General features: G+C 35.6%; 3 protein-coding genes across 3 annotated transcripts; all 3 read right to left on the bottom strand.

The window, feature by feature from the left end:
- Positions 1 to 2,480: 2,480 nt before the first annotated feature.
- LOC105995338 (olfactory receptor 5AL1-like) lies at positions 2,481 to 4,799 on the bottom strand (the record flags this gene model as incomplete). Its single annotated transcript, XM_013029042.1, has 2 exons — positions 2,481 to 3,389; positions 4,791 to 4,799. Coding segments are annotated over 2 exons (918 nt in total), but the record flags the coding sequence as incomplete, so codon positions are not given.
- Positions 4,800 to 10,613: 5,814 nt separating this feature from the next.
- Positions 10,614 to 11,564, bottom strand: LOC105995424 (olfactory receptor 1044). The gene has a single exon (XM_013029135.1). The coding sequence runs from the start codon at positions 11,562 to 11,564 to the stop codon at positions 10,614 to 10,616; it is 951 nt and encodes a 316-aa protein (XP_012884589.1).
- Positions 11,565 to 16,627: 5,063 nt separating this feature from the next.
- On the bottom strand, positions 16,628 to 17,584 carry LOC105995407 (olfactory receptor 8U8). Its single transcript, XM_013029118.1, has one exon. It carries the CDS (start codon positions 17,582 to 17,584, stop codon positions 16,628 to 16,630), a length of 957 nt encoding a protein of 318 aa, XP_012884572.1.
- Between the last annotated feature and the right edge of the window lie 6,100 nt (positions 17,585 to 23,684).

A 23,684-nucleotide genomic window follows, 5' to 3' on the forward strand; every position in this document is an offset into this window, starting at 1 on the left:
CATTCACCTACTTGAGATTTGTTCTTATATGTTATTACAGATTTTATTACAGTTTTGGATTTTTCATGATAGTCCTCTGAAAATGTTAGAAAGTTTTTAAAATTATCCTTTCTGTCAAAATTGCAAACCTCACTTCATGATTTTTCTTAATGTCAGTTTGATTTTTAAAACAATTAGTTAGGTGATTATTGTTGTTCAGCTATCAACTGGCCTTACTCATTAAGTCACAAGTTTTGTTTTATCAATGAAAACCCAACACTTTTTATAGGTAAAAGAATATCAGTACGTGATTTGAAGCACACTGTTTTCCAAGGAATTTTTCTGTAACTTTTTGTTTCATACAACAATTTATGAGAGTCATACTTAAATACTAATTCTGTATGCTTGCATACACCACTCAATTTCATTTTTGAAATATTAGTTTAAAGGAACCCAATGCTTTCCTTAGTATTTTTATGCCAATTTAATTAATTACCATATTATCCAAGAAGAATCACTACCAATTAGAGTTGCATAGGAATACATATATTCCAGCAATATTTCTCTTGAAATAATTTGATCTATAATTATTTAAACCAATGATAGGTTGTTAGCCCTTAACTATGTACCTGATTCACAGAGTGATTATTCCAACCTTTATTTCTACTAACAAATCTTACTCTATAGGGGAGAAGACTGGCTCTCAGACTGCTACAGGTTCTAGTATTATGCTCCAAACTAAGAATTTACATAACAGCAAAGAAGCCCCAATGATGGCAAGGTGGAAATAGAGATAGCTTTTTAAGGAACATCCAAGACTCTGGATTAGAAAGGTATGAGGGATTCATCAATTGCAAAACCATATCGAAGACAAAATAGAAAAAGATGTGAAAAGTTTTCTGCCCTCTCGGTGATGACTTTTCCTTTATTTCAATTTTCGAAGTAGAAGACTAACATGGCCAGATATGAAACATGTGTTCATGGACCAGACACATATGTCTTTCTTATGTTTTCAGAAGTCTGAAGGATTTTTACTTAACTGTAATTCAGGAAAGATATTTTTTTTGAGAATCATGATGCAAAAACCCTGATGTAGATATGGTTAGAATTATGAAACAGTCAGGTAACAATAATCTGTACAGTTTTTCAAAACTGAATTCAAATACCCATGCTTCTAATTCATAACTATATGTGTCTTGTTGAAAAATAGTTATTTGTGTATTGGTAGATTGGATAAACTATCATGATCATATTCATTCTGGAATACCTATCTCATATGTTTGAAAATAACTGAGACAATACATTTAAAATGGAAACTATTATTTGACAAAACAAAAGCAGTCAGTAAATGATTGCTTGTTGAGACTTTACTAATTTACTGATTGTTGTTTTTGTTGGTCATGGGCTTGAACTCAGAGCCTCAGTGTTGTTCCTGTTCTCTTTTGCTCAAGGCTAACACTCTAGCACTTTGAGCCACAGTTCTACTTCCTACAGTACTGTTTTGTTTTATTTTATTTTATTGTAAAGATGCTGTACAGAGGGGTTAAAATTATATGAGTAAACCTAATGAGTACATTCATTGTCAAGGATGGTACTGATTTTAAAGGAAGGAAGATTATTTCACTGGAAAGTCTGTTACATAAAAACCTGAACCAAATAAATGGAATGTCTGAAACAATATCAGTGTTGATTAAGAATAGTACACATTATTGTGACATGTATACTACATACAAGCGGCACATTTTGCTTTTCTGGAAATACTATGGAAGTGAAAGTAGGTGGAGAAAAATAAAGCCATTTGCCAAGATGACAGAATTAACTGAAAAGGTAAAATGGTTATCTAAAGTATCTTAGAATTGAAATCCTGTTAAGACTCTGGAAGAACAAGATTGAAAGACAATGCTAAAAAGGGGCTGCAGAGATGTGGTCCAGTATGGATCAGTGAGTAATATTTAAAACTCAAGAAAATCTGGTTTGTGACACACTCCAACATGTATGCAGACCAGAAACCTGTGGTAAAACTCCAGTCTATAAAACTCGTTGATAAACTTTATTACTTTCCCAGATAGTCTATTGTATAATGGTAAAATATAAAAAGCAAGAAGTTGAGCTCTTACAGCTAAACCTAAATATATCCATGTTTCACAAAAATCAATCAAAGCTTCTATTTCTAAACACTGAGTTTGACAATTATTAAAGATACGATGGAAATGATGGAAATGGTATAATTTTCCCTGGTACTGTCATCTTATCTCTTTGCTTCACACTCTTCCATCCCTCTCTGATATTTCCAAATCATTCTGCCATTAAAACGTCAGAGATTCAAATTTATACCATGGTTGTTAGGTGAAAATGACTGAGATGAGAGAGTGGACATTTACTATGCCCCCAGTGAGGCTGAGCTCTCCAGGCAAAGGTCATCACTCTGCCGTTGATCAACATAGTGAGTGTAGGTATAAACCAGCTCAAAATCAACTCATCATGCTCTGATAATCCTTAGGTTATTTGCTAGCCAAACGTAACTTTTCTTTCAATCTCTTCAGGGAATTTTTTACTTCTTGGTTTCTCAAGCTGTAAATCAGTGGGTTTAGCAATGGGATCACTATTACATAGAATACAGAAGCAACTTTATCGGTGTCCAAAGAATGACTGGACTTAGGCTGTAGGTACATAAAAATGATTGTCCCATAAAATATTGTGATGGAAGTCAGGTGGGATGCACAGGTAGAAAACGCTTTCCTTCTCCCTTCAGCAGATTTCATCCTCAAGATGGCAAACAGGATGAAGACATAGGAAATGATCACAATCAATAGAGAGCAAAGGGTATTGAACCCAGCAATGATCAGCAACATCAGCTCTTTGATACTTGTATCAGAACAGGCCAGAGCAACTAGGGGAACGTCGTCACAATAGAAGTGGTTGACCCTATTGGAGTCACAAAATGACATCTGAAACGTTGCCAGACTTTGTGCAAGACCCACAGCAAACCCATAAGTATATGTGCTAACAATCATTTTAATACAGAGACTCCTTGGCATGAGAACAACATAAAGTAGAGGACTGCAGATGGCAACATACCGATCATACGCCATGATGGACAGCAAGAACAATTCACAAACTGCGAAGGTAATGAAGCAGCATACCTGAACGGCACAGGCATGGAACGTTATACTTCTCACTTCACGTAGAAAATTCACAAGAGTGTTTGGGGTGATAGACGAGGTGAAACAGAAGTCAACGAAAGCCAGATGTGTGAGGAAAAAGTACATGGGTGTCTGAAGCTGAGGACTGGTTTGGGTTAACACAATTAATCCAAGATTACCCAAAGCACTGCCTAAGTAGATGAGCAGGAATACACCAAAGAGAATGACTTGAAGCACTGGATTAGCTGTGAGCCCCAAGAGAATGAACTCACTGTTGAGGAATTGTCATGGGCCATGGAACAGGTCTGATCAGCTCACAAGTTCTGTGTAATATTCTTCTTACTGGAATAAATGATTGTAGGTCATCAGATGATTATAAATCACAGATTCTATGTTGAGTACATTCAAAGGAATGTTTTCATGCTGAGCCAACTTTCAGTATGAAAGGCTTTGTTCAAGGCAGAAATCTCAATTCCTGCAGAGCTACAAGGAGTTGTGAACACAAACAGATTATATTTTAAACTTTTGAAAAGCTCATTAATCTAAGTCATATATATCTCGAGTAAAGTGAAAAGATTGAGAACTACTTGTGCTATAAAAAGGATTTTTTTCAAATATTGATATATTTTAAATATTACACCCAATTAAACAAAATGAAAATTTTACTTCTTGGATGTGTCCAAACATGTTCGAGCAGATAAGGAAACATCACAGAGGTGACTGACCACACTGAGGCTCCAAACAGACAGGTGGAATGTTCCCATTGAGTCCAATTCTTATAGTGATTCCATACATGCTTGTGCTATTATTTTTGTGTAGCAGGAATAATACACTTAATCACTGACTCCAGAATATTTTTATAAACTGGATAACCGTTGATACCTGCACATTATTATATTCATTGTGGTTTGAGTTTTTTCTCTTTCTAAATGTATCTCAACAACAGGAAATGTACCTAAGCAAAGGAAGTCTCTGACAAGCAAGAAACTCAAAATCAGTCTGTCATCGCTTCAATTCTGCTTTTGTGGAAATATTTTTGTCTCTGAGAATTCCATCACAGACCTCCACAGTACAGCCATTAATTGATCTAAGTAGATGTTGGCACTTCTCTCCTTAGTGAGAGACTGATTATTTCACGTTTTCTGTTGTCAGTTGAAGAATACTAACATTCACATTATCAGTGCATTTAATTATTATGATGTGGAAACCAGAATTATGTCTTATTTGGAATACATAATTTTAATTTTTTTCTCCTACTCTTTTTGCTTTCATAGCTTTTTATCTTTTCCAATTTATTAAATGTTTGTTTCAAATCACATATATTTTCAAATATTTATTTATTTATTATTTTTATTTATTTTAATACATTTTATTGTAAAAATACTGTACAGAGGGGTTACAGTTATATAAGCAAGGCAATGACTACATTTCCTATCAAGCATTGTTGCCTCCTCCTTTGTTTTTTCCCTACCATCCCTTCCCTCCCACCTCCACAACTACACTTCCCTCTTCCCCCTCTGCTTAAATGGTAAAGTTCATTTTTCCACATAATGTCTTGTACATATCATTGTTACAATGGGCCAACCTGTATCCCTATTTAAGCATTTTGTTTTTTCCCTTCCCTTTTCCAAATTAGAGAAGTATATATACAAGATACAGGGCACCGACATCAAATACAGTGGAAACAGGGGTTATACAGTGGGAACTTATAGATACACAAAAATTCATACCTGTGACCTGATTGTTTTCCTCTGGCTTTACTCAGTTACTCTACTCTTCATATTACTTCAGTTATCCTTAAAAAGCCACTTCTGCAGGCTCATTTCATTGTATGCAATTATAACTCAATTACATTTCTACATTTATATGTGGTATTGTCCTCACATTCTAATTCCGCTTTGCCCACTGTAAATTCCTTTATCAGTTTTCTGTAGCACAAGTCCATTGGCATCTCTCATTTCAAATTAAGTTTTCATTATTTAGACAACAAATACCTGTGTTTAACAAATATTTTTGTTTACTTTTACTTTGTGCCTCTGCTTCCTTTGTTTATGATTTTAAACACCCTATTACTTATTTATTCTTTTTTAAGCTAGCTCCTGTCAAGTTTACAGATCCTTATTAGGAGATGACATCTAATGGTGCAGGGACAATAATCTCTTATTTGATCATGCCATTGTCTAGTCTTTAGACAAACTTTCTGATCGGAACTGCAGACACATATTCCTAACTTCTCCCCCAGTAACTTCAATTAGCTATTCCAGAGACTCAAACTGAATATATCCAAATAATATGTTCATCAATTAATAACCTACCTATCCTACCTATATAAACTGAGGTAGGCTTATGCTTCTTTAATGGGACTACCTTCCAGAACAACAAATTAAAGAGCATATTTTATCTACATTTGCTCATGGTTTTTGATTAAATGGTGACACTACTAGTAATTCAACTTGTGCGTTACAATACTACCTGTAATAACTTCCATATTTTATTTATTCAGTTCCTAAAGCAGACACTGGGTTATGCTGTGTTTATTATGATAACTTATCTGACACCACCCTCTCTGGGGCACCTTGAATGCACTTTCTAACATGCATCAATCTTAGCTCTGGTTTTTCACTCAAACTTCCTAAGAGGGCTGATTATATGTTTGATAAATAAGCCTTTCTTATAGACTAGTTCCACCACTTGCAATACCCTTAATATATTAAAATCCCTACCTAACTGGACTCAGCAATTTGTAAACTCTAAATATACTATTAAAATATTTGTGTGAGGAATTTCAGGTTTTGTACCTCTAAATTCAATTACCTTGAAGTTTCTCCTCCTACACATTGCTTTTGAGGAATGACCAACAAAAGCAAAAGAAGCCAGCATGTCTTAGCACAATTCGATGCAGATGACAATGCTTCTAACCACTCCAGTGTTTGAATGTATTTTGTATGATCTATTGTTGTTTCCTTGAATTTCATCATTTAAAGTCATTTCAGAGCCAAAACTCTAATAATGTTTCACAAACACAAGCAATTATCTCATGGTGGTTCATCTTTGGGGACCCAATTTATTTAATAGGCCAAGTTTAACCACTTGAATGATACAACTGTACACCGAGCCTAATGGGAATGAAGGATTAAAATCAATAGCAAAGAGTTTTAATATTTACCTAGTTGTGACATGCTTTTTATTGTTAGTACAGATTTCATGAGAGTTGTGAATTTTTGCATGTGTAAAGGTCATACAGCTAGCCAACACAGCCTCATGTTTTGACCCATGAACCAATTTTTATTTTGATTACTAGTATAGTGCAAGTGTAGTAGTAGCTTAATGTGAATTGGATAGGGCTCAAAAACATGTTTCTCACTTAGTTTAAAAAGGTGTTTAAAATTATGTTGTTTTGTTCTTCTGACAAAATCACAACCCTATTTCCTGGATTTTTCATAATGCTGTTAACTTTAAAAAAACAATTCATTAGGTAATCTTTGTAGTTGAGCTATTAATTCCCAACTGTACTTATTAAATTCAGCAATTTTATTTTATAATTTATTATATATATGTGTGTGTATATATGTGTGTGTGAGCCAAGTTCATTTGTTTATAAACATTTTGTTTTTATTGTTTTTACAAGTTTAGGATGTCTTAAAATACTGTTGTATATTCTGGTTCTGGGTCTCTGGTCAGAGAAGTAGCTGGCATATTTTGTTCCTTTTGTAGGCTCTAATGCTCTTGTGTAGTGGCTATTTCTTTTGCTGTGTAGAAATATTTTAATTTGATGCAGTCTGTTGCATTAATCCCTGCTCTTATTCACTGAGTTATTGAAGCTCTCTTCAGGAATTTATTGTCTATGCCTCTATGTCCCAGTGTCTCACCTTTCTTTGGTTGTAGTAGTTTTCAAGTTTCAGTTGTAACAGTAAGTCTGTGATCCTTTTTGAACTGGTATAATGCAGGGTAGAGGCATCAAGTTTCAATCTTCTCCCTGTTTTCGCAGCATCATTGGGCAAAAAGACAATCTTTACTGGATAGCTTTTGCAATTGTGAACAATCAGCTGGTTGTCACTGTAGGGGGTTATTTTTGGTCTTGTTTTCCATATGCCTAAGCATCTTTTTTGTAGTAATATTATACTGTTTTCCTTACTATGGCTTTCCTTTCCTATGGCTTTAGCCTTTACTATGGCTTTAGCCTTTACTATGGCTTACTATGCCTTTTTTGCTCTGGATTGGTTTATCTGTTTGGGTTCTTCTGTGTTACCATATGAACTTCAGGATTCATTTCTCTACCTCTGTGAAGAATGTTATTAGAAGATTGATGGAAATCACATTGAATATTGTGTATGTACTTTGTCACTTTTTAACATGTCACCAACTTCAAGGCAGCTATGCTGATTCCATAAAAATGAGTGTACATGTGTTTCTGTTATATTCTCATTTATATCCTCTCATTTGTATGTCCAAGAGGAGTATTTCTGGATCAAATGATATATATTGATATATCTTCGGTAACATTGCCAGCAAAATTGGAGGAGATAGTTGTAGCAATTAATCAGGGAGTCTATGCAAGAATAGGAATGAATAAAAGATGAGAAAAGTGAAAAAATATACAGTCAATAGATAAATACATATAATATATACCTATAATATATAATAGTTACATATTATAAAACATATAAAATATTTCATCTCATGGATTCTTGGATTTGAAAAAATATTTCCCAGTTTTTTTTAATGTGTTGAAATAGTACCCTAGAATATGAATATAAACTGGAATTCCCAAGGGTATATTCCTGCTATTGAATATAGCAGTGACCAAAGAAAAGGTCTCTAGAGATGATCTTGGGATTCTTTTCCTTTGCAAATTATTGTGAAGGTGATGCACAGAGGACTTACAATTACATAAGTCAGGTAATGGGTACATTTCCTTTTGGACAGTGTCACCTCTTTCCTCATTTTCTCCCAGTTTTCCCCTCCTGTATTCTCTTCCTCCCTCCAAGTTGTATAGTTTATTTCTAACACAGTGTCTAGTGAAAGGAGGTTTTCATTGTATTTTTTCTTTCCTTTTTTCTTTGGTTTATTCCCTTTTGTCACTGTATTTTATTTTTCTTTTCAATTGTGGGGCTTGAACTCTGAGCCTGGGCGCTGTCCCTCAGCTCTTCAGCTCAAAGCAAGCACTCTACTACTTGTGCCACAGCTCCACTTCTGGTTTTCTGGTAGTTAATTGGAGATAACAGTCTCATGGACCTTCCTGTCCGGTCTGGCTTTGAACTGTGATCCTCAGATCTCAGCCTCTTGTGTAGCTAGAATTACAGGCATGATACACCAGCACAAGGCTTCTATATTTTTTTCTGTACTCTTTGTCTTGTATCAAAGTCTATCAAAGAGTGAACAAAGCCTTCAATGAAGACATCTACTTGCCTTTAACTCCCCAGAGAGTGCTCTGTCTTGGAATTCCTCCTTGTTCTGTATCACCCTTTAAGCGCCAGTAAAGGGGACAAGTTTCTATACTTTATCCTTATTTCCAGTATCCACTTGAATCTGTTGTTGGTTGGTTTTTCCAGAATCATGGTTAATAAGAAGGTGTGTTCTGGAAGGGTCTGTTACAGAAATTTCTGATTGGACTAAGGCAATCATTCTTGACTTTATTTTCTTGGGTTTGACTGATGACCTGGATTTTCAGATGGTACTTTTCATGATCCTGCTAATCATCTATTTTTTTTTACTGTAATGATAGACTGGGAAACGTGTGACAAAGTTAGAACAGAGGACAGGCCTGGAGATGGTAATTAATGAAATGGTGAGGCTGAAAACAGAGGCACAATAGAGGTCCCAGAGTGTCAGAGAGACCAGAAACTAGGAATGTCTGGTGACTTCAGCTGCGATGACTTAGCAAGCAAGGGCAACCAAGAGAGAGGCATATGGTAGTTGCTTGCAAAGCTATGTGGATGGGATGTTCAAGCTCATGTATGTCCCCCAGGCCCACATGCTGGACACTCGATTATAGGATTCAGTGCTTGTCCTGCAGGGGGTTGATCATGTTTTTTTTTCTGATTGTTCTGTGTCCTCCTATTCTTTCCTTTTGGAAAGAGATACTTTACTCTGTTTCATTATATGTAATTCTTTCTTTGATTGTCATGGAGGCTTGCAACTCAGAGTCTGCCTTGAGTCTCAGATGACACTTCGGTATCTTGGGTTATACTAGGGCTTGAACTCAGGGTTTTATTTTTGCTTACAAAGATGCACTCTATCACTTTAGACCTTCTGTCAGTCCTTAGAAGAAGTTTTGATCTTGAACTTTTGAGCAATACTAGTATAGCTGAAACTTTGGGGAAGAAATTGGTTCATTTTGATAGGTACATAGGTTTTATTTTTGACTTTATCTGAAGATGAAATATGATATATACATTTGGTGATTAAGGATTATGTTATTACAAGACATATTTGGTATAAAATTAACAAGGTGTCAATTTATTCATCTTGTCAACTAGATACAATTGATATATGCCTGAGAGATTAGTGAAGCATTCTTCTTAAGATGTCTATAAGGTTACTGAAGCATTCTTCTTAAGATGTCTATAAGGTTACTTCCATAAAACTAAGTGATAAAGAATAAGCCTGAATGTGGATGGCACCTTTTCATAGGCTGGAAGCTAATGGATGGAATGAGAGGTAGAAAATGAGATAGCCTAGTAGTACAAACATTCTTTGCTTGCTGGGTGTCATGATGTGAGCTGTTCTGCTTTGCCAGACCTTTCCTGCCATTATGGATGGAAACCATTTGCCCAAATGGTTTCTGAAGTTGATGTTTTAGTAAGTTGTCTGTTAAGATGTTTTACTAAGGTATGTTTATCAGAGTGAGAACAAACTGATACAGTATGATTCACTGTTTGGAAATTAGGGCTTTCCTCTCTTGTCTACCCACAAAGTCATCTTATCAGGCTGGATAGCTCTTGTCTCTATACTGAATCCAAACAAGAGTGAGTGTAAGAGAACCAGTACTGCAGAGTAGAGCTCTGAGCTGAAGAACATATACTACAACCATGTTACACAGGGAACATTACTACTATTTGGGGGGCTGTTGAAGTAATAGTAGAGAAAGAGAAGAGAAGTAGGAGGCAAAGTCTGTTACTTAAAGCTTGGTGGATCATTCTAATCTTTTGGGTTTGGTGTTGGGTAAAGCATAAAGGTACAAGATTTCCAGAAATAAATGTTCATACTTCTTGCCTATGCTTTGTCTGTATACTCATAAAATTTATTACACGTTTTTATTTGAGTAATGGGATGAGAGTTATTGTTCATAAGCTTCCCATTAACAACAAGAGCAGGACACTTCAATATTTAAAGCCATATTTATGTCTTAAATCATTTTTAAAGCAGAAATCTGTCAAAGATTCCGTAAGACAATAAACAGTATCTATACCCCACATATTAAAAAGTGGGCATCATGGGACATCGTTAGTGGCAATAATGGGAAATCAGAAGAGTTGATTTTTATTTGAGTCACTTTCTTAATTTCATAAACACAAAAACCTGGTTTGTACTCACAATGAATTTCCTCAGAGCATCTTTTACTTCCTTGTTCCTAAGGCTGTAGATTAAAGGATTCAATACAGGAATGATCACCGTGTAGAAGACGGAGGCCATCTTGTCTGTGTCAAGGGAATGGTTAGAACTTGGTTGTAAGTACATGAAGATCAGGGTTCCATAGAAAATGGTGACAGCCAGCATGTGGGAGCCACATGTAGAGAAGGCTTTGCGTCTTCCCTCCGCTGAGCGCATCCGCAAGATAGCAGAAATAATGTAAGTGTAGGAGATAAAGACTATCAGGAGGGAGGAAATAAACATGATACCAGCACAGGCAAAGATCCACAGCTGTTTGGAGCGAGTGTCTGAGCAGGTGAGCCGGAGTAGGGGCATGTCATCACAGTAGAAGTGATTGATGACATTGGAGTGGCAATAGCACAGGCGGAAGGTAAGGACCGCATGAAACACTGCAACTAGAATGCTGTAGCTGTAAGGGGCAGCTACAAGCTGAATACAGATTCCTGGGGACATTGCAACCATGTAGAGGAGAGGGTTACAGATGGCCACGTATCTGTCGTAGGCCATGGAAGCTAGGAGTAAACATTCAGCTGTCATGAAGGCCAGGAAACAGCCTAACTGAGCCGCACAGGCACTGAAGGAGATCACATTTTGTTTATACAAGAAGTTGCCCATCATCTTGGGTGTAATGACCGAGGAATAACAGAAATCAACAAAAGCCAGGTTGCTAAGGAAGAAGTACATAGGGGTGTGGAGTCTTGCATCTGTTCTAATAACCAGGATCAAACCTAGATTGCCTACAACTGTGAAGAGGTAGATGGACAAGAATACCAGGAAGAGAGGCATCTTCAACTCCGGACGATCTGAGAGGCCCACAAGAATAAATTGCTTGACTTGAGTGCAGTTCATCAGAGGTGTTTGTCTTCAAGTTCTGTCAATGAAGAATGTCTAGTTCATCAGTTCTGTAATAGTTTTGCCTTAACAGTCTGTAAAGGACTCATCATAGACACAAAAGTACAGACTTATTAGCCCAATTGAAGTTTTTTAAAGATAGAATGTAGATTAGTAGGGATGGTGTGTAGGGGATATCTATTTCTCTCCACTTTTCCCCCCATACCAAAATTGATTGTATTTATGAAGTTAAATATTATAGAATGGGAGTCAGTCTACATTGACTTTTTTCTTTACTCAAAGCCCTATATATTATACTGCTTGAATTTTAACTAATGTCCTTCAAATATCCAAACCAATAGTTTTATTTAGAAATCTCAGCCAATACAAGAAGTGAGTCTATTTGAGTCCTCATATCTATGTAACCCAAATTTCCTATGACTTCAGAGCTGACATATATAGAACTGTATATTCTTTCATTCTCTATCACCCCAGGCTGTTTGCTAGAGCTTTCTAGAATCTTTGTTATTATCATAATAATGCAACTTGGTAACACTGTGAGAGACACTATAGTATATTCTATAAGGTTATTATTTATTTCATTCCTTATTTACACATTTGTTAAATACAGATTTTACTAATCGATAGCAGAAAGGTTGGCATAAGAATCAATGACAACTGTTAGAGAGAAAATATACATGATACCAGCACAAGCAAAGATCTGAAGCTGTTGGGAACAGGTGCCTGATCAAATAAACCTCATCTTTACATGAACAAATATTTTACCAAGATTTTCCTGGTGCACAATTGCAAAGATATCATTTTTGTGTAAAGACTCAACTTCTAGGATGAAGTTAAATGGATATCGACATTTGACAAATATTTTGTTTATATTATAATAAAATAATTTTTGTTTAAATTGATTAATGTATCCAGGTGTTCCTACTTACAATTACCATTTATTAATAGCTCTCTTTCTTTAGTCTATTATTTTAAGTGGACTGTCTTCACATGTTTTATCTACTGTTCTTAGACTTCATTAATACGAACATCAATGAAAAGTTCAGTTTAAATCAGCATAACATACATAATTACTCTTGCTGCCAAATCCCTTAAGGTAATAGATCAGAATCTCTTCTCTTTCACTTTTCTTTCTTCTCTTTTCCTCTTTTCTCTCTCTCAAACACAGCAATATACTGCCTCAAAAAGGGAAGAAGTAACTTATGTTGAATGCATAACATGTATGGCTTTGTTTTAAAGTGGGTAACATTCTATTAATGTACTAAAAGGCATGTTTTATTAAATATATTGAAGTCAATGATCAGAATAACCACTTTTAAATGCTATTAGAAGCTGAATTGCCAATGTTCTTGGGTCCAGGTGCAACACCTCCAAGACTTGAGCATAGAGGATAGCAAACAAGAAAATCAGCAGACAATCCTGAGCTAAGGACACAGCTTTGTGTGCAATTTGTGAAACACATCTTTGAAATTGAAGATAGAGATGGCTGAAATAAAATGTTAGCTTCTCAAGCATAAACTCTGCAAGGAAAAAAAATAAAAAGGGAAAGGAGCCTAACCGATATGTTTTTCTTTGCACAAGGAATAAAAGGAAAAACACACCTGGAGAAGTTATAGGTTCTTTACTGTGCAGGAGCACAGATGTTATGACTTTTGCCTGGGATGGTCTCAAACCACAGTTCCTCCTTGCTGCCTCCCAAGATGTGAGGACTACAGACCTGTGCTACCACATCCAGCCAAAAGACTAACTTTCACAGTCGCAATTCAATACCTCTGCCTCTTGTTAGTAACTAATGTCCATCTTCTATATCAAATATAGTAAGTTGGATATGGACACCTCCTCCTCCCAAGAAAAATGATTGATTTTTTAAAATAAAATATTAGAAAAAATAGTTTTGAATTGCATGCCTACGTTTCTCAGACAGCCTGATGGATTTTTATCTTGGAGTTCTCAAACCTTTCTCCAATTTTTATATGATGACACATACAGATATAACTAAAGGAAACCCAGAGGCAATACTATTTCATCTTACTTCAGACAATGGCACCTGAAAAGTTTGACTGTGAAATCTGCCATATTCTACTTTACCTCAGTTTAAAAATACTTATCGTGGTCCCAATTTTGACGACTGTTCTTTGAACTTACTTGGTTGAGAGTGTTCCTATTTCTTCTCTAAGTTTGGGCAGCAACCAACTGTGGAGTTTTATCAGTGACTTTATACCCCAAGGATTTGCTTAGGATTACGATGTAAATAAGATCATCACAGAAATTAGAGCCCCAGTCTCACAGGAATGGCAAGGAAGACTAGAGATCAATTATCATGATTCTGTTTTTTTTAATAAAAACACAGATCTAAAGTCTTGCTTTTAGACATAACTGTGCTGTTATGATAATTTCATTTTCTTGAATATAATTATTCTTTACTTTTTCTTGTTAATACCAAGAATTTAAACTTATCTTGGGGGTAATTGACAAAAATTGACCTGTGAAAATTCTTCCAGTATAGCATGTAAAGGACTGAACACTCAAGCCTTCAAGACACTTCCAAAGTATTTTTAAGTAATCATTCTCTCTCTTGGTTTACTCCTTGAAATTATTCATTATTCATTTCCTCTTCTAGACTATTGTTGTCTACTATTGTTTTATATTTTTAGTTACCTTTGGTAAATTCTCTTGTCAGTCTGTGGCCATAAGAAAAAGAGAACATGAGTTTGACGTATATTAGGGGAATAAAAGAATCAGTTATGGACTGAATTATATTTTCCTAAATTCATATTTTAAATCCATAACCACCAGTATGATAGCAATTAGAGGCTTTGATCTTTTATGGTGAAAACATATGGATCTATGTAGTCATAAAAGATACCAATTAGCTGAGTGATTAAAATGATGTTTATATAATTTTTATCAAGGGAGATGAAAATGTGAGAGATATTCAACTCTTATAGAACTTTGAGAGCCAATAAAGTCCAGAAACAATTTGAAGGGTTTATTCAACACAAATGGTTATATTTTAATAAAAACAATACCAGACATTTGGGAAATACTCATCAGACAACTGTAGCACCACACCACAGGAAATGCCCAGAAAAGTCAGTAAACAAGAAAATAGTAGCAATTAAAAAACCCACAATAATATCAAAGTGTTCATAAACAACAAACCTTTAAGAAGAGCATCAATGTAGCCACGTATCTAGCAATACACAAAAGGAATATCTAAATAAACTTTTCAGCCAGGCACAGTGGCTCACACCTGCAATTCTAGCTACAGAGGATGCGATCTGAGGATCGTGGTTCAAAGCCAGTCTGAGTAGGCAAGTCTGAGTGACTCATCTCCAATTAATCACAGGAAAAGCTGAAAGTAGAGCTGTGGTTCAAGTGGTAGAGCACTAACTTTGATCACAAAAAGGTTCAGGGACAGCACCCAGGCCCTGAGTTCAAGCCCCAGGACTGGCCAAAAATTAAAATCTTCAACAAAAAGGTGGTAGACTTGACATGGAAACACAAGGTCATGAGCCATTTAGAATAAAATTATCAAAATTATAGACATAAAATCTACCATGCTAATAATTATAGGAAATATTAATGAACCATGTATTCCAATCAAAGACAGAGATGATTAATCAACAAAAATGTATAAGGCAAAAATAAAAAATGGTTGGTATGAATTTACTGAAAATAAAGAATAGTATCTTATTCTATGAAATTCATAGCTAGTAGAGAGCATTATTTGCTATATTAATGTCAAAGGAAAAAATAATTTGGGACAATACATGCTACCAGAAAAAGAGACAGCTATAGTAACAGGAAATAATGTAAGAAATTACTGGTTTTATGCATGATTGACAAGGAAACCCCAAAATACCCTAAATAGAAACTGACAGAAGAGCTGGGCATGATGGCTCAAACTTGTAATCCTCAGGAGGCTGAGATCTAAGGATCACGGTTCAATGCCAGCCAGGGCAGGAAAGGCCATGATTATCATCAATAAACCACTTTGAAAACCAGAAGTGGAGATGTGGTCAAGTAGTAGAGTACTAGCCCTGAGCTGAAGAGCTCAGGGAAAGCACCCAGTCCTGGAGTTCAAGCCCTACAACTTACAAAAAAAAAAAAAGGACAGAAGAATGATATAAATACAATTTAACTGTACTTACAATATTAGTCTTGATAGTTGATAGACAACATACAGGAATACCAGCCTCTTGGACATGAATGAAATCTTCATAATGATTAAGGCACACTTTCTCAGTGTTGATTATTTTTTATTATTATTATTAAATTGATGTCTTGGAGTTGAAAACCTTTAATGTGAGAGGCAGTTCTGTGGATTGTAGGTTATTTTTAGAGTACCTTTCCTCACCTGCAATAATATTTTCCCAAACCACGTTCTCATTACGAAAATCAGTCAGAACTTCAGACATTGTCTAATATCTGTTTTGATAAAAGTTATTTTTAGTTGACATTCTTGGTTTGTGGTTATCTGTAATTTTATTGGAAAATAACATTTCATTTTGAGGATACTATTTCTATTTAATTTTGAGAATATTCCTAAAGAATTTATTTTTCTATTGGCCATTCAAAATGCCTTTAGTCTTCTCTATTGTTTACAGGTGTATAAAGTGTACAGCCATTAGATGCAATACATTTGTAACAATTAATTATGTAATCAATAACCATGTAAATTGAACTAGGAAACTTATGGGGATAGATGGTGTTGAGAGAGATGGGAGAGAGGAGGGAATGATGCAAGTGGTGACATTGATCAAAATGCATTGTCCTCACAGACTGACATGGTGAATGAAAATCTCTGCATACTACCTAATGATAATACGAACAATAAAAGAAGTAAGTATGTAAAATACATGTGTAAATTCAGATCTTATCTTTTGCATTAGGAAATATAATGCTAAGTCAATATGCTTACAAAGCATACAGAGAATGATTTTATTTTATACCAGATCTTTATTTATCACCAACTAAGAACCAAGCATTATGTTAATTTTATGAATGGAGGGAATCAGAGGCCATAACAGAAAACCAACCTTAGTTAATGAAAATCATTATCTTACTTTCAGAAACACAAAAGCCTGGTCTCTACTCATAGTAACTTTCTTCAGGGCATCTTTCACATCCTTGTTCCTGAGGCTATAAATCAGGGGGTTCAACATGGGGATGATTACTGTATAGAAGACAGAAGCCAACTTATCTGTGTCAAGAGAATGGCTAGAGCTTGGCTGTAGGTACATAAAGATCAGGGTCCCATAGAATATGGTGACAGCCAGCATGTGGGAGCTACAGGTGGAGAAGGCTTTGCGTCTTCCCTCAGCGGAGCGCATCCTCAATATGGCAGAAACAATGAACATGTAGGACACAGAGACAATCAGAACAGAAGAGATGAATGTGATACCAGCACAGGTCAAAATCCAGAGCTGCTTGTAGCTGGTGTCAGAGCAGGTGAGTCTGAGCAAGGGCATGTCATCACAATAGAAGTGATTGATGACGTTGGAGTGACAGTAGGAGAGGCGAAAGGTAAGGATGGTGTGAAACAGAGCCATCAGGAAGCTATAGCTGTAAGGAACCACTACGAGCTGAATGCAGATTCCTGGGGACATGGTGATCATATAGAGAAGAGGGTTACAAATGGCTGCATATCTATCGTAGGCCATTGAGGCCAGCAGCAAGCACTCTGACACCATAAAGGTGAGAAAGCAGCCTAACTGAGCTGCACAGGCATTGAAGGATATCACATTTTGTTTGTACAGAAAATTCCCCAGCATCTTGGGTGTAATGACAGAAGCGTAACAGAAGTCAACAAATGCCAGGTTGCTAAGGAAGAAGTACATGGGGGTGTGGAGTCTTGCATCTATTCTAATGACCAGGATCAAACCTAGATTGCCTACAGCGGTGAAGAGGTAGATGGACAAGAATACCAGGAAGAGAGGCATCTTCCACTCCGGGCGGTCCGTGAGGCCCATGAGGATGAACTCCTTCACTTGGGTGCAATTGATCTGAGCCATGTGCCTTCTTCACCTCTGGATGGAAGAAATAGGAGAATGAATTCCAAGCGGTGCATTTACAATGCAACATATATGGAGAGTGTTTTAACACGTTCCTATTTGTGAAGGTACTTTTTTCTTTCATGTAGGAATTGTTAATAAACTTGGCTTCTGGAAATGGGATGGGTAGCAGAAACAGATAAATGTATATAAGGGATATTTATTTTCCCTTAAATCATTATTTATACAAGAATTGGTTCGGTAACAGGGTTCCATTGTTTCCGTTTCTATCCAGAGGGTTTCTCACTATGGTATTTAAGCAATAGTTTAATTAAAATATCTTAAGTTATGGTCTCAGGAAGCAGATGCTATCCAGAGCATAAAGTAAAACACAACCCTTGACTTCACAGATTTACCACCTTGCCTGTGCAGAAATGACTACTCTTTGTTCCATTGATGACAGAGACACAGTTTTGTGTTCATCTACTTTTATCTACTTCACATTGGTAATGTATCCAGGCAGTTGAACTTTCATCATAATCTTAATGATAAATGAACAAGTCAGTTAATTTACAAAAACAGCTAACTTTAAGAGAGTTTCAACCAGGTTCATATGTCTCTTGTTTCTTCTCAGGAAACATTCATTCTTTTAAACAAATGACCAAGAATAGGATGAAACAGAAGAAACAGAACTAACATAAAATTACTGGTTTGGGTAAGATTGGTGTTAAAATGCACATTTCTTACTCAGGTCCACACTGTATTATTATGTTCTCAATATAATATACCTACTTCTTGGTCCGTGGAAACTTAAATTATATTGACTGCTCTTGAATAATATTTTTATCACTGAGACATGAGAGAAGTGAGAGCAAAAAATTGAAGCATATTCAAAGTAAGGTTTTATTTATCAAGTTGCTGAGACTGTGATCTTTCTTTCAGATGTTTTCAAATTCAAAGATTTGGGACTACAAAATGCATACATAAACATATGTAACAGGATAGCATAGAACAGATAATCATATTCAGAATGAGATCCTTAGTTTCTATCCATTATGTTGTTTTGTGTTCTATCATATGCTTTGGTGTGCTCAATCCACATAATACAAGTTAAGATCCTAAAAAGAAAATTCATACACAACTAATAGATAAAGGTAAATTTTCAAAAGCTACTCTGGTTTACTGTGCATCATACTATTTTCATCAACACAAATAAATAAATGACTCATTCACAAAAATTCTTCACAACACCTCAAACTCTTCTGCAATCCTCTGAACCCATCCATATCATATTTCCCTTGATTTTGTCTGTTTTGTTTTGTTTTTTTCTTGGTCTGAGCTCTGGGCCTGAACTCTGGGCTTGGGCTCTATCCCTCAGCTCTTCAGCTCAAGGCTAGGCTTGAGCTACAGTGCCACTTGTGGCTTTTTCTGCTTATGTGTTGCTGAGGAATTGAAGCCAGGGCCTCATGCATGCGAGGCAAGCACTCTATCACTGAGCCACCTTCCCAGCTCCTAGCTGTTTTAAGTTGCACAATCATGATTCAATGATATGCAGTGAAAACTATTAATTTCATTGGAGTCTAAAGATAGAGCTAAGGAACTTAGACCAGGAAAGGAAAAGTTCTTGTAATTTTCATCTAAAGTTTTTTATCCGTGTTTGTCATTTGTATTTTCTAATTCTAAGACACAAAAATGCTTAAATATTTGCATTCAGATACTTTTACTGTGTATTAACGTAATTCATACTTTTTTTCTCAAAAATTAATGACTTTTCACTGGATTGTCATTTCATTCAGTTTCCCCAACAACCACTCACAGCAACTGACCCAAGATAAGAACCTGTCTCTTGATGTGATCAGACTCTAGCTGTCAATCACAATAAAGTCTTTCATGTGCCTCTTCTTTCTTTCTTCTGGTCATTTTGAGTTCTTTCATGCCATTTATAATTTTCTTCCCTATAAGAAAAATGAAAGAGCAATACTACACCTTTCATTGTGTGTTGAAATAGCAACTGTCTTATGAAGATTTTCCTGATTGTTGCTTTCCATGTTGAGTTGACATATTTTGTATTGTTTTCTGGGAGCAGTTTACACGTATCTCATTTGTGTTTATTGCTTCCTTCACCATAATCACTGGTTCTCAATACTTCTTTCCTGACTGATGTCTGTACTTCATTGATGAATGTCACACTCTTTCCATTAACTTTCTGATGGAAAATCTTCTAGCTATTAGGTAATGGGGGACTAAAGATGAACTTTTGGAATGATATTTGATTATCTCTTCCCCTTACTCTCATATTATTTTCTTTGGGAAATATCTGGATAGATTGACAACCTCTGTCCAATGAACTCCTTAAAATCTAGTCATTGCAGTAGGAAGAAGTCATGAGGACAAAGATTATCATCTAGCTCATCCTGGTCTTGAGTTATTATTGACTTCCCCAATTCTAAAATGGAATTTTCATTCTACTCGTGCTCCTTAGAAATATGGCATCATAATGAATACATTCATACAAAATGTAAACAAACTCACAGCCAATACTGCTTATCTTTATGTATACCAAAGAATACCACTGTATTAAACTCTACTTAATCTAAAAGTCATGACTTGAAGCAGTATGTTGATGCTATCGCCCATCAATGAGTCAGATTTTGATAAGTTTTAAGCCATCAGTTTTAGATAATTTTTTTAACCTACCCAGGTAGAATGTGCTTCTATCCCTCCTCATAATGGCTGCATGTGGCTTCTGCCTGTGGGTTTTGTTAGTGTCTCTCTCCCCAAGGATCTTCACTCCAGGGAACAATTAAATAAGGTTTCGAGAAAAATCAGAATCCATGCTCCAGTAGGAGATTTATTGATGCCAGTCACTGGATTTGAATTGCTGTACATCTACAGCTCTATCATACTAAGGATACATCATTACAAATATATTTAGAATATTTTTATCTTCTATATTATTAGTGTCAATCTTTAAATATGACTTTGAAAGATAGATTATAAATCAATTTTGAAATTATTACAAAGCATTTTTCAATGCAGAAATGGTGGGACAAAGGGTAAATAAAAGAAGCAATGATACTCAATAGCCACTATTTAAAAAATGAACTATACAATATGCAGGGGAAGGGAGTTAGGAAGGAAAAGCTGGAGAATATTGGGGAAGAGGTGACACTGTTCCAAAGAACTATACTCATTATCTGGCTTATATAAATGCAACCCCTTTGTACATCATCTTTACAATAAAAATAGATTATAAAAAGAAAAATATGTAATTCTTTGAAGGTCTTTTACTTAACACTATGTTTATAAGACATTTGATAAAACTCTTATGTAATTGTAATCCCTCTATACATAACCTCTCTAATAACATTAAAGTGAATTAATAATTTAAAATGCATAGGATTTATGATTGGAAGGGCTAAGTAATTGGCCAGAGTTTACTCATATGCTCATCATTTTAATGGAGCTATTAAAAGGAATTCATTGTAGCCTGGAGCTGGTGGCTCCTAGCTACTCAGGAGATAGAGATCTGAGGACAGCAGTTCAAAGCCAGCCTTTAAAAAGAAGTCCATGAGTCTTTTTTCTCCAATTAACCACTAGAACACCAGAAGTAATGCTGTGGCTCAAAATGGTAGAAAGCTATCCTTGAGCAAAAAAATCTCAGACAAAACATCCAGGCCTTGACTTCAAGCCCCGTGATCTACATAAATAAGCAAATAAATAAATAATTAAAAAGATAAAAATGCACTGGAATTTGAGAAATTGTCATAAAAATGGTTTATTTTTCATTGGGTTTAACCTAATTGGTCTGCTTATTAATATAATTATTCAATAACACTATTGATCATTCAATAGTTTCTTGACATATGCCAGCCATTATCCTAGCTATTTTAAAAAGTCAACATGTTTCATCTTAGAAGACTCTATTGGATCACTACTATTAATCTCATATTTCTTACTGAGTTATTAGGGAAGATTACTATGTGAGAACTTTATTGTAGGGCATATTAAGTAAAGCTTACCCTTCTTTTCACTTCTTTATCTCATCTTTCTGCTCTTTGTTGCCCTTCCTTCCTTCCTTCCTTCCTTCCTTCCTTCCTTCCTTCCTTCCTTCCTTCCTCCCTTTTTCTCCCTCCCTCCCTCCTTCCTTTCCTTTCTTCCTTCCTTCCCTCCTTTCTTTCCTTTCTTCCTTCCCTCCCTCTTTCCTTCCTTTCCTTTCTTCCTTCCCCTCTTTTTCTCTCACTCTTCCCCTTTGTCTTTCTTTTTCTTACTCTGCTTCCTTCAATAATTCTTTTCTCACACTGTGATAATCTTTGGAATCATCTTATAAGAAAACTCTTTATTTTCCCTGCCAAAGCAGCCTCTGATTCTTTTACTTTGAAATGTCATTTGAAACTTTTGCATTCTTCATGTATTTATGTCTACTGAGGTATACCCATATTTCTAGGCCTTCTCAGCTGACAGATCTTAGAGATACATATGTGTGTACTAAGTCATTTACAAATATGTGTAGCTATATCTACATGAAAGTTTTTTTTTTTTTGTCGGTCGTGGGACTTGAACTCTGGGCCTGGGCGCTGTCCCTCAGCTCTTCAGCTCAAGGTGAGCACTCTACCACTTGAGCTACAGCACCACTTCCGGTTTTCTGGTGGTTTTTTTTTATTGGAGATAGGAGTCTCAAGGTCTCTCCTGCCCGGGCTGGCTTTGAACCGCAATCCTCAGATCTCAGCCTCCTGAGTAGCTAGGATTAAAGGCGTGAGCCACCAGCGCCGGCTACATGAAAGTTTTTATACCTGGAAACATACTTGTCTATAATAAGCTGAACATGAGTTTCTTCTGTCTCTAATACAATTCAGTGTCACTTGAATTACTCTAGACTACTCTCCCTGATTATTCCCTGATTATTTTAACTCGCTTCTCCAGTACTTTGAAACCTAATTACTTGCAATCCATTTACTTGTTCTGTTCTATTATTCATGTATGTATGCTGGTATGATAAATATTAAACTATAGTCTTATAACAACTTCCTAGAGACAGTGTGGTGCCTTTTACCTTCAATCTTGCTACTTTTGCCAGTATTATTTAGGTTAGCCTATTTTACGTATTTTAACAGAACACATTGCTTTGTCATATTCTATATTTTTAGTTTTCTTAAGACTTTTTGAATGATTTAGTTGAAAGATGCCCTCATTAAAATTACCCTTCATCCTTTTTATTAAAATTACTCTTTACAAATTATAGCTTTGTGATTACTGAAAAATACACCTTGCCTTTATCCACCAAGAAAATGACATGCTGAAAGTTTTGCTACAGAAAAATTATCCTAGGTGCTCCAGCTACTTAACCCTTTATGTCCACAACTTCTTCTCTCTAAGCCTCTGAAAGACAGCTTCTCTACTGTTTCCTTTCACATAAAATTCAAATTGAAATGATGTAGTTAGTCTTCTTAGATGAATGTCTTTCACTTAGCAACATGCATTTAGTAGTTTCTTGTTTCTTTATATAGCTGATGTTGTTTGGATGCATAGTTCTGAGTATCATCACAAGTTGTTTGTTTCTCCTGTTGAAGGAATTTGGCTTCTTCTACTGTTTATTGATTATTTATTGTTATGCAGCTGCTGTGCATAATCCAAACATAGATTTAATCTCAGTAAATAGAAACAATTTGATAACCATCTAGGAATGTGATTGTGGAGACTGATTGTGAATTTCTTCAGCTTTCCTGCTATATGTGCATTGAATTGATTCAGATGGGATTTTTAAAATATCACTCACAAGGGTATTGTCAAATAAAAGTGGCTTCCATGGTTCTTCTTGGAAAAGTCAAACTTATAAATAATGTAAGCTCATAATAATGATTGAGGTAATAAACAAACTAGTAGACAAGGTATGGATTTATGATTCAAGAGAATCCAAGCTGATGAGCAGACTAGAGTTGTGGAGGCAAATTATGTAGGCTTCTCATGGTCACACAGTAGTCATCCCTAGTGTGTAACTACTAACTAAACAAATGCACAAACTAAAATGAGAGCAATGCATCTCAAACACCAGGAAGGTCTTAATTTACAGGTTTCAAGATCTGCCTAAGGCTTTTAGTAAGATTCTGTATCCAAAAATAGA

The sequence above is a fragment of the Dipodomys ordii genome, unplaced genomic scaffold (genome assembly GCF_000151885.1).
Source record: "Dipodomys ordii isolate 6190 unplaced genomic scaffold, Dord_2.0 Scaffold117, whole genome shotgun sequence".
NCBI lineage: Eukaryota > Metazoa > Chordata > Mammalia > Rodentia > Heteromyidae > Dipodomys > Dipodomys ordii.

Coding starts and splice junctions, on each gene's coding strand:
- LOC105995424 (XM_013029135.1), bottom strand. CDS start 11,564: ATGAACTGCACTCAAGTCAAGCAATTTATTCTTGTGGGCCTCTCAGAT.
- LOC105995407 (XM_013029118.1), bottom strand. CDS start 17,584: ATGGCTCAGATCAATTGCACCCAAGTGAAGGAGTTCATCCTCATGGGC.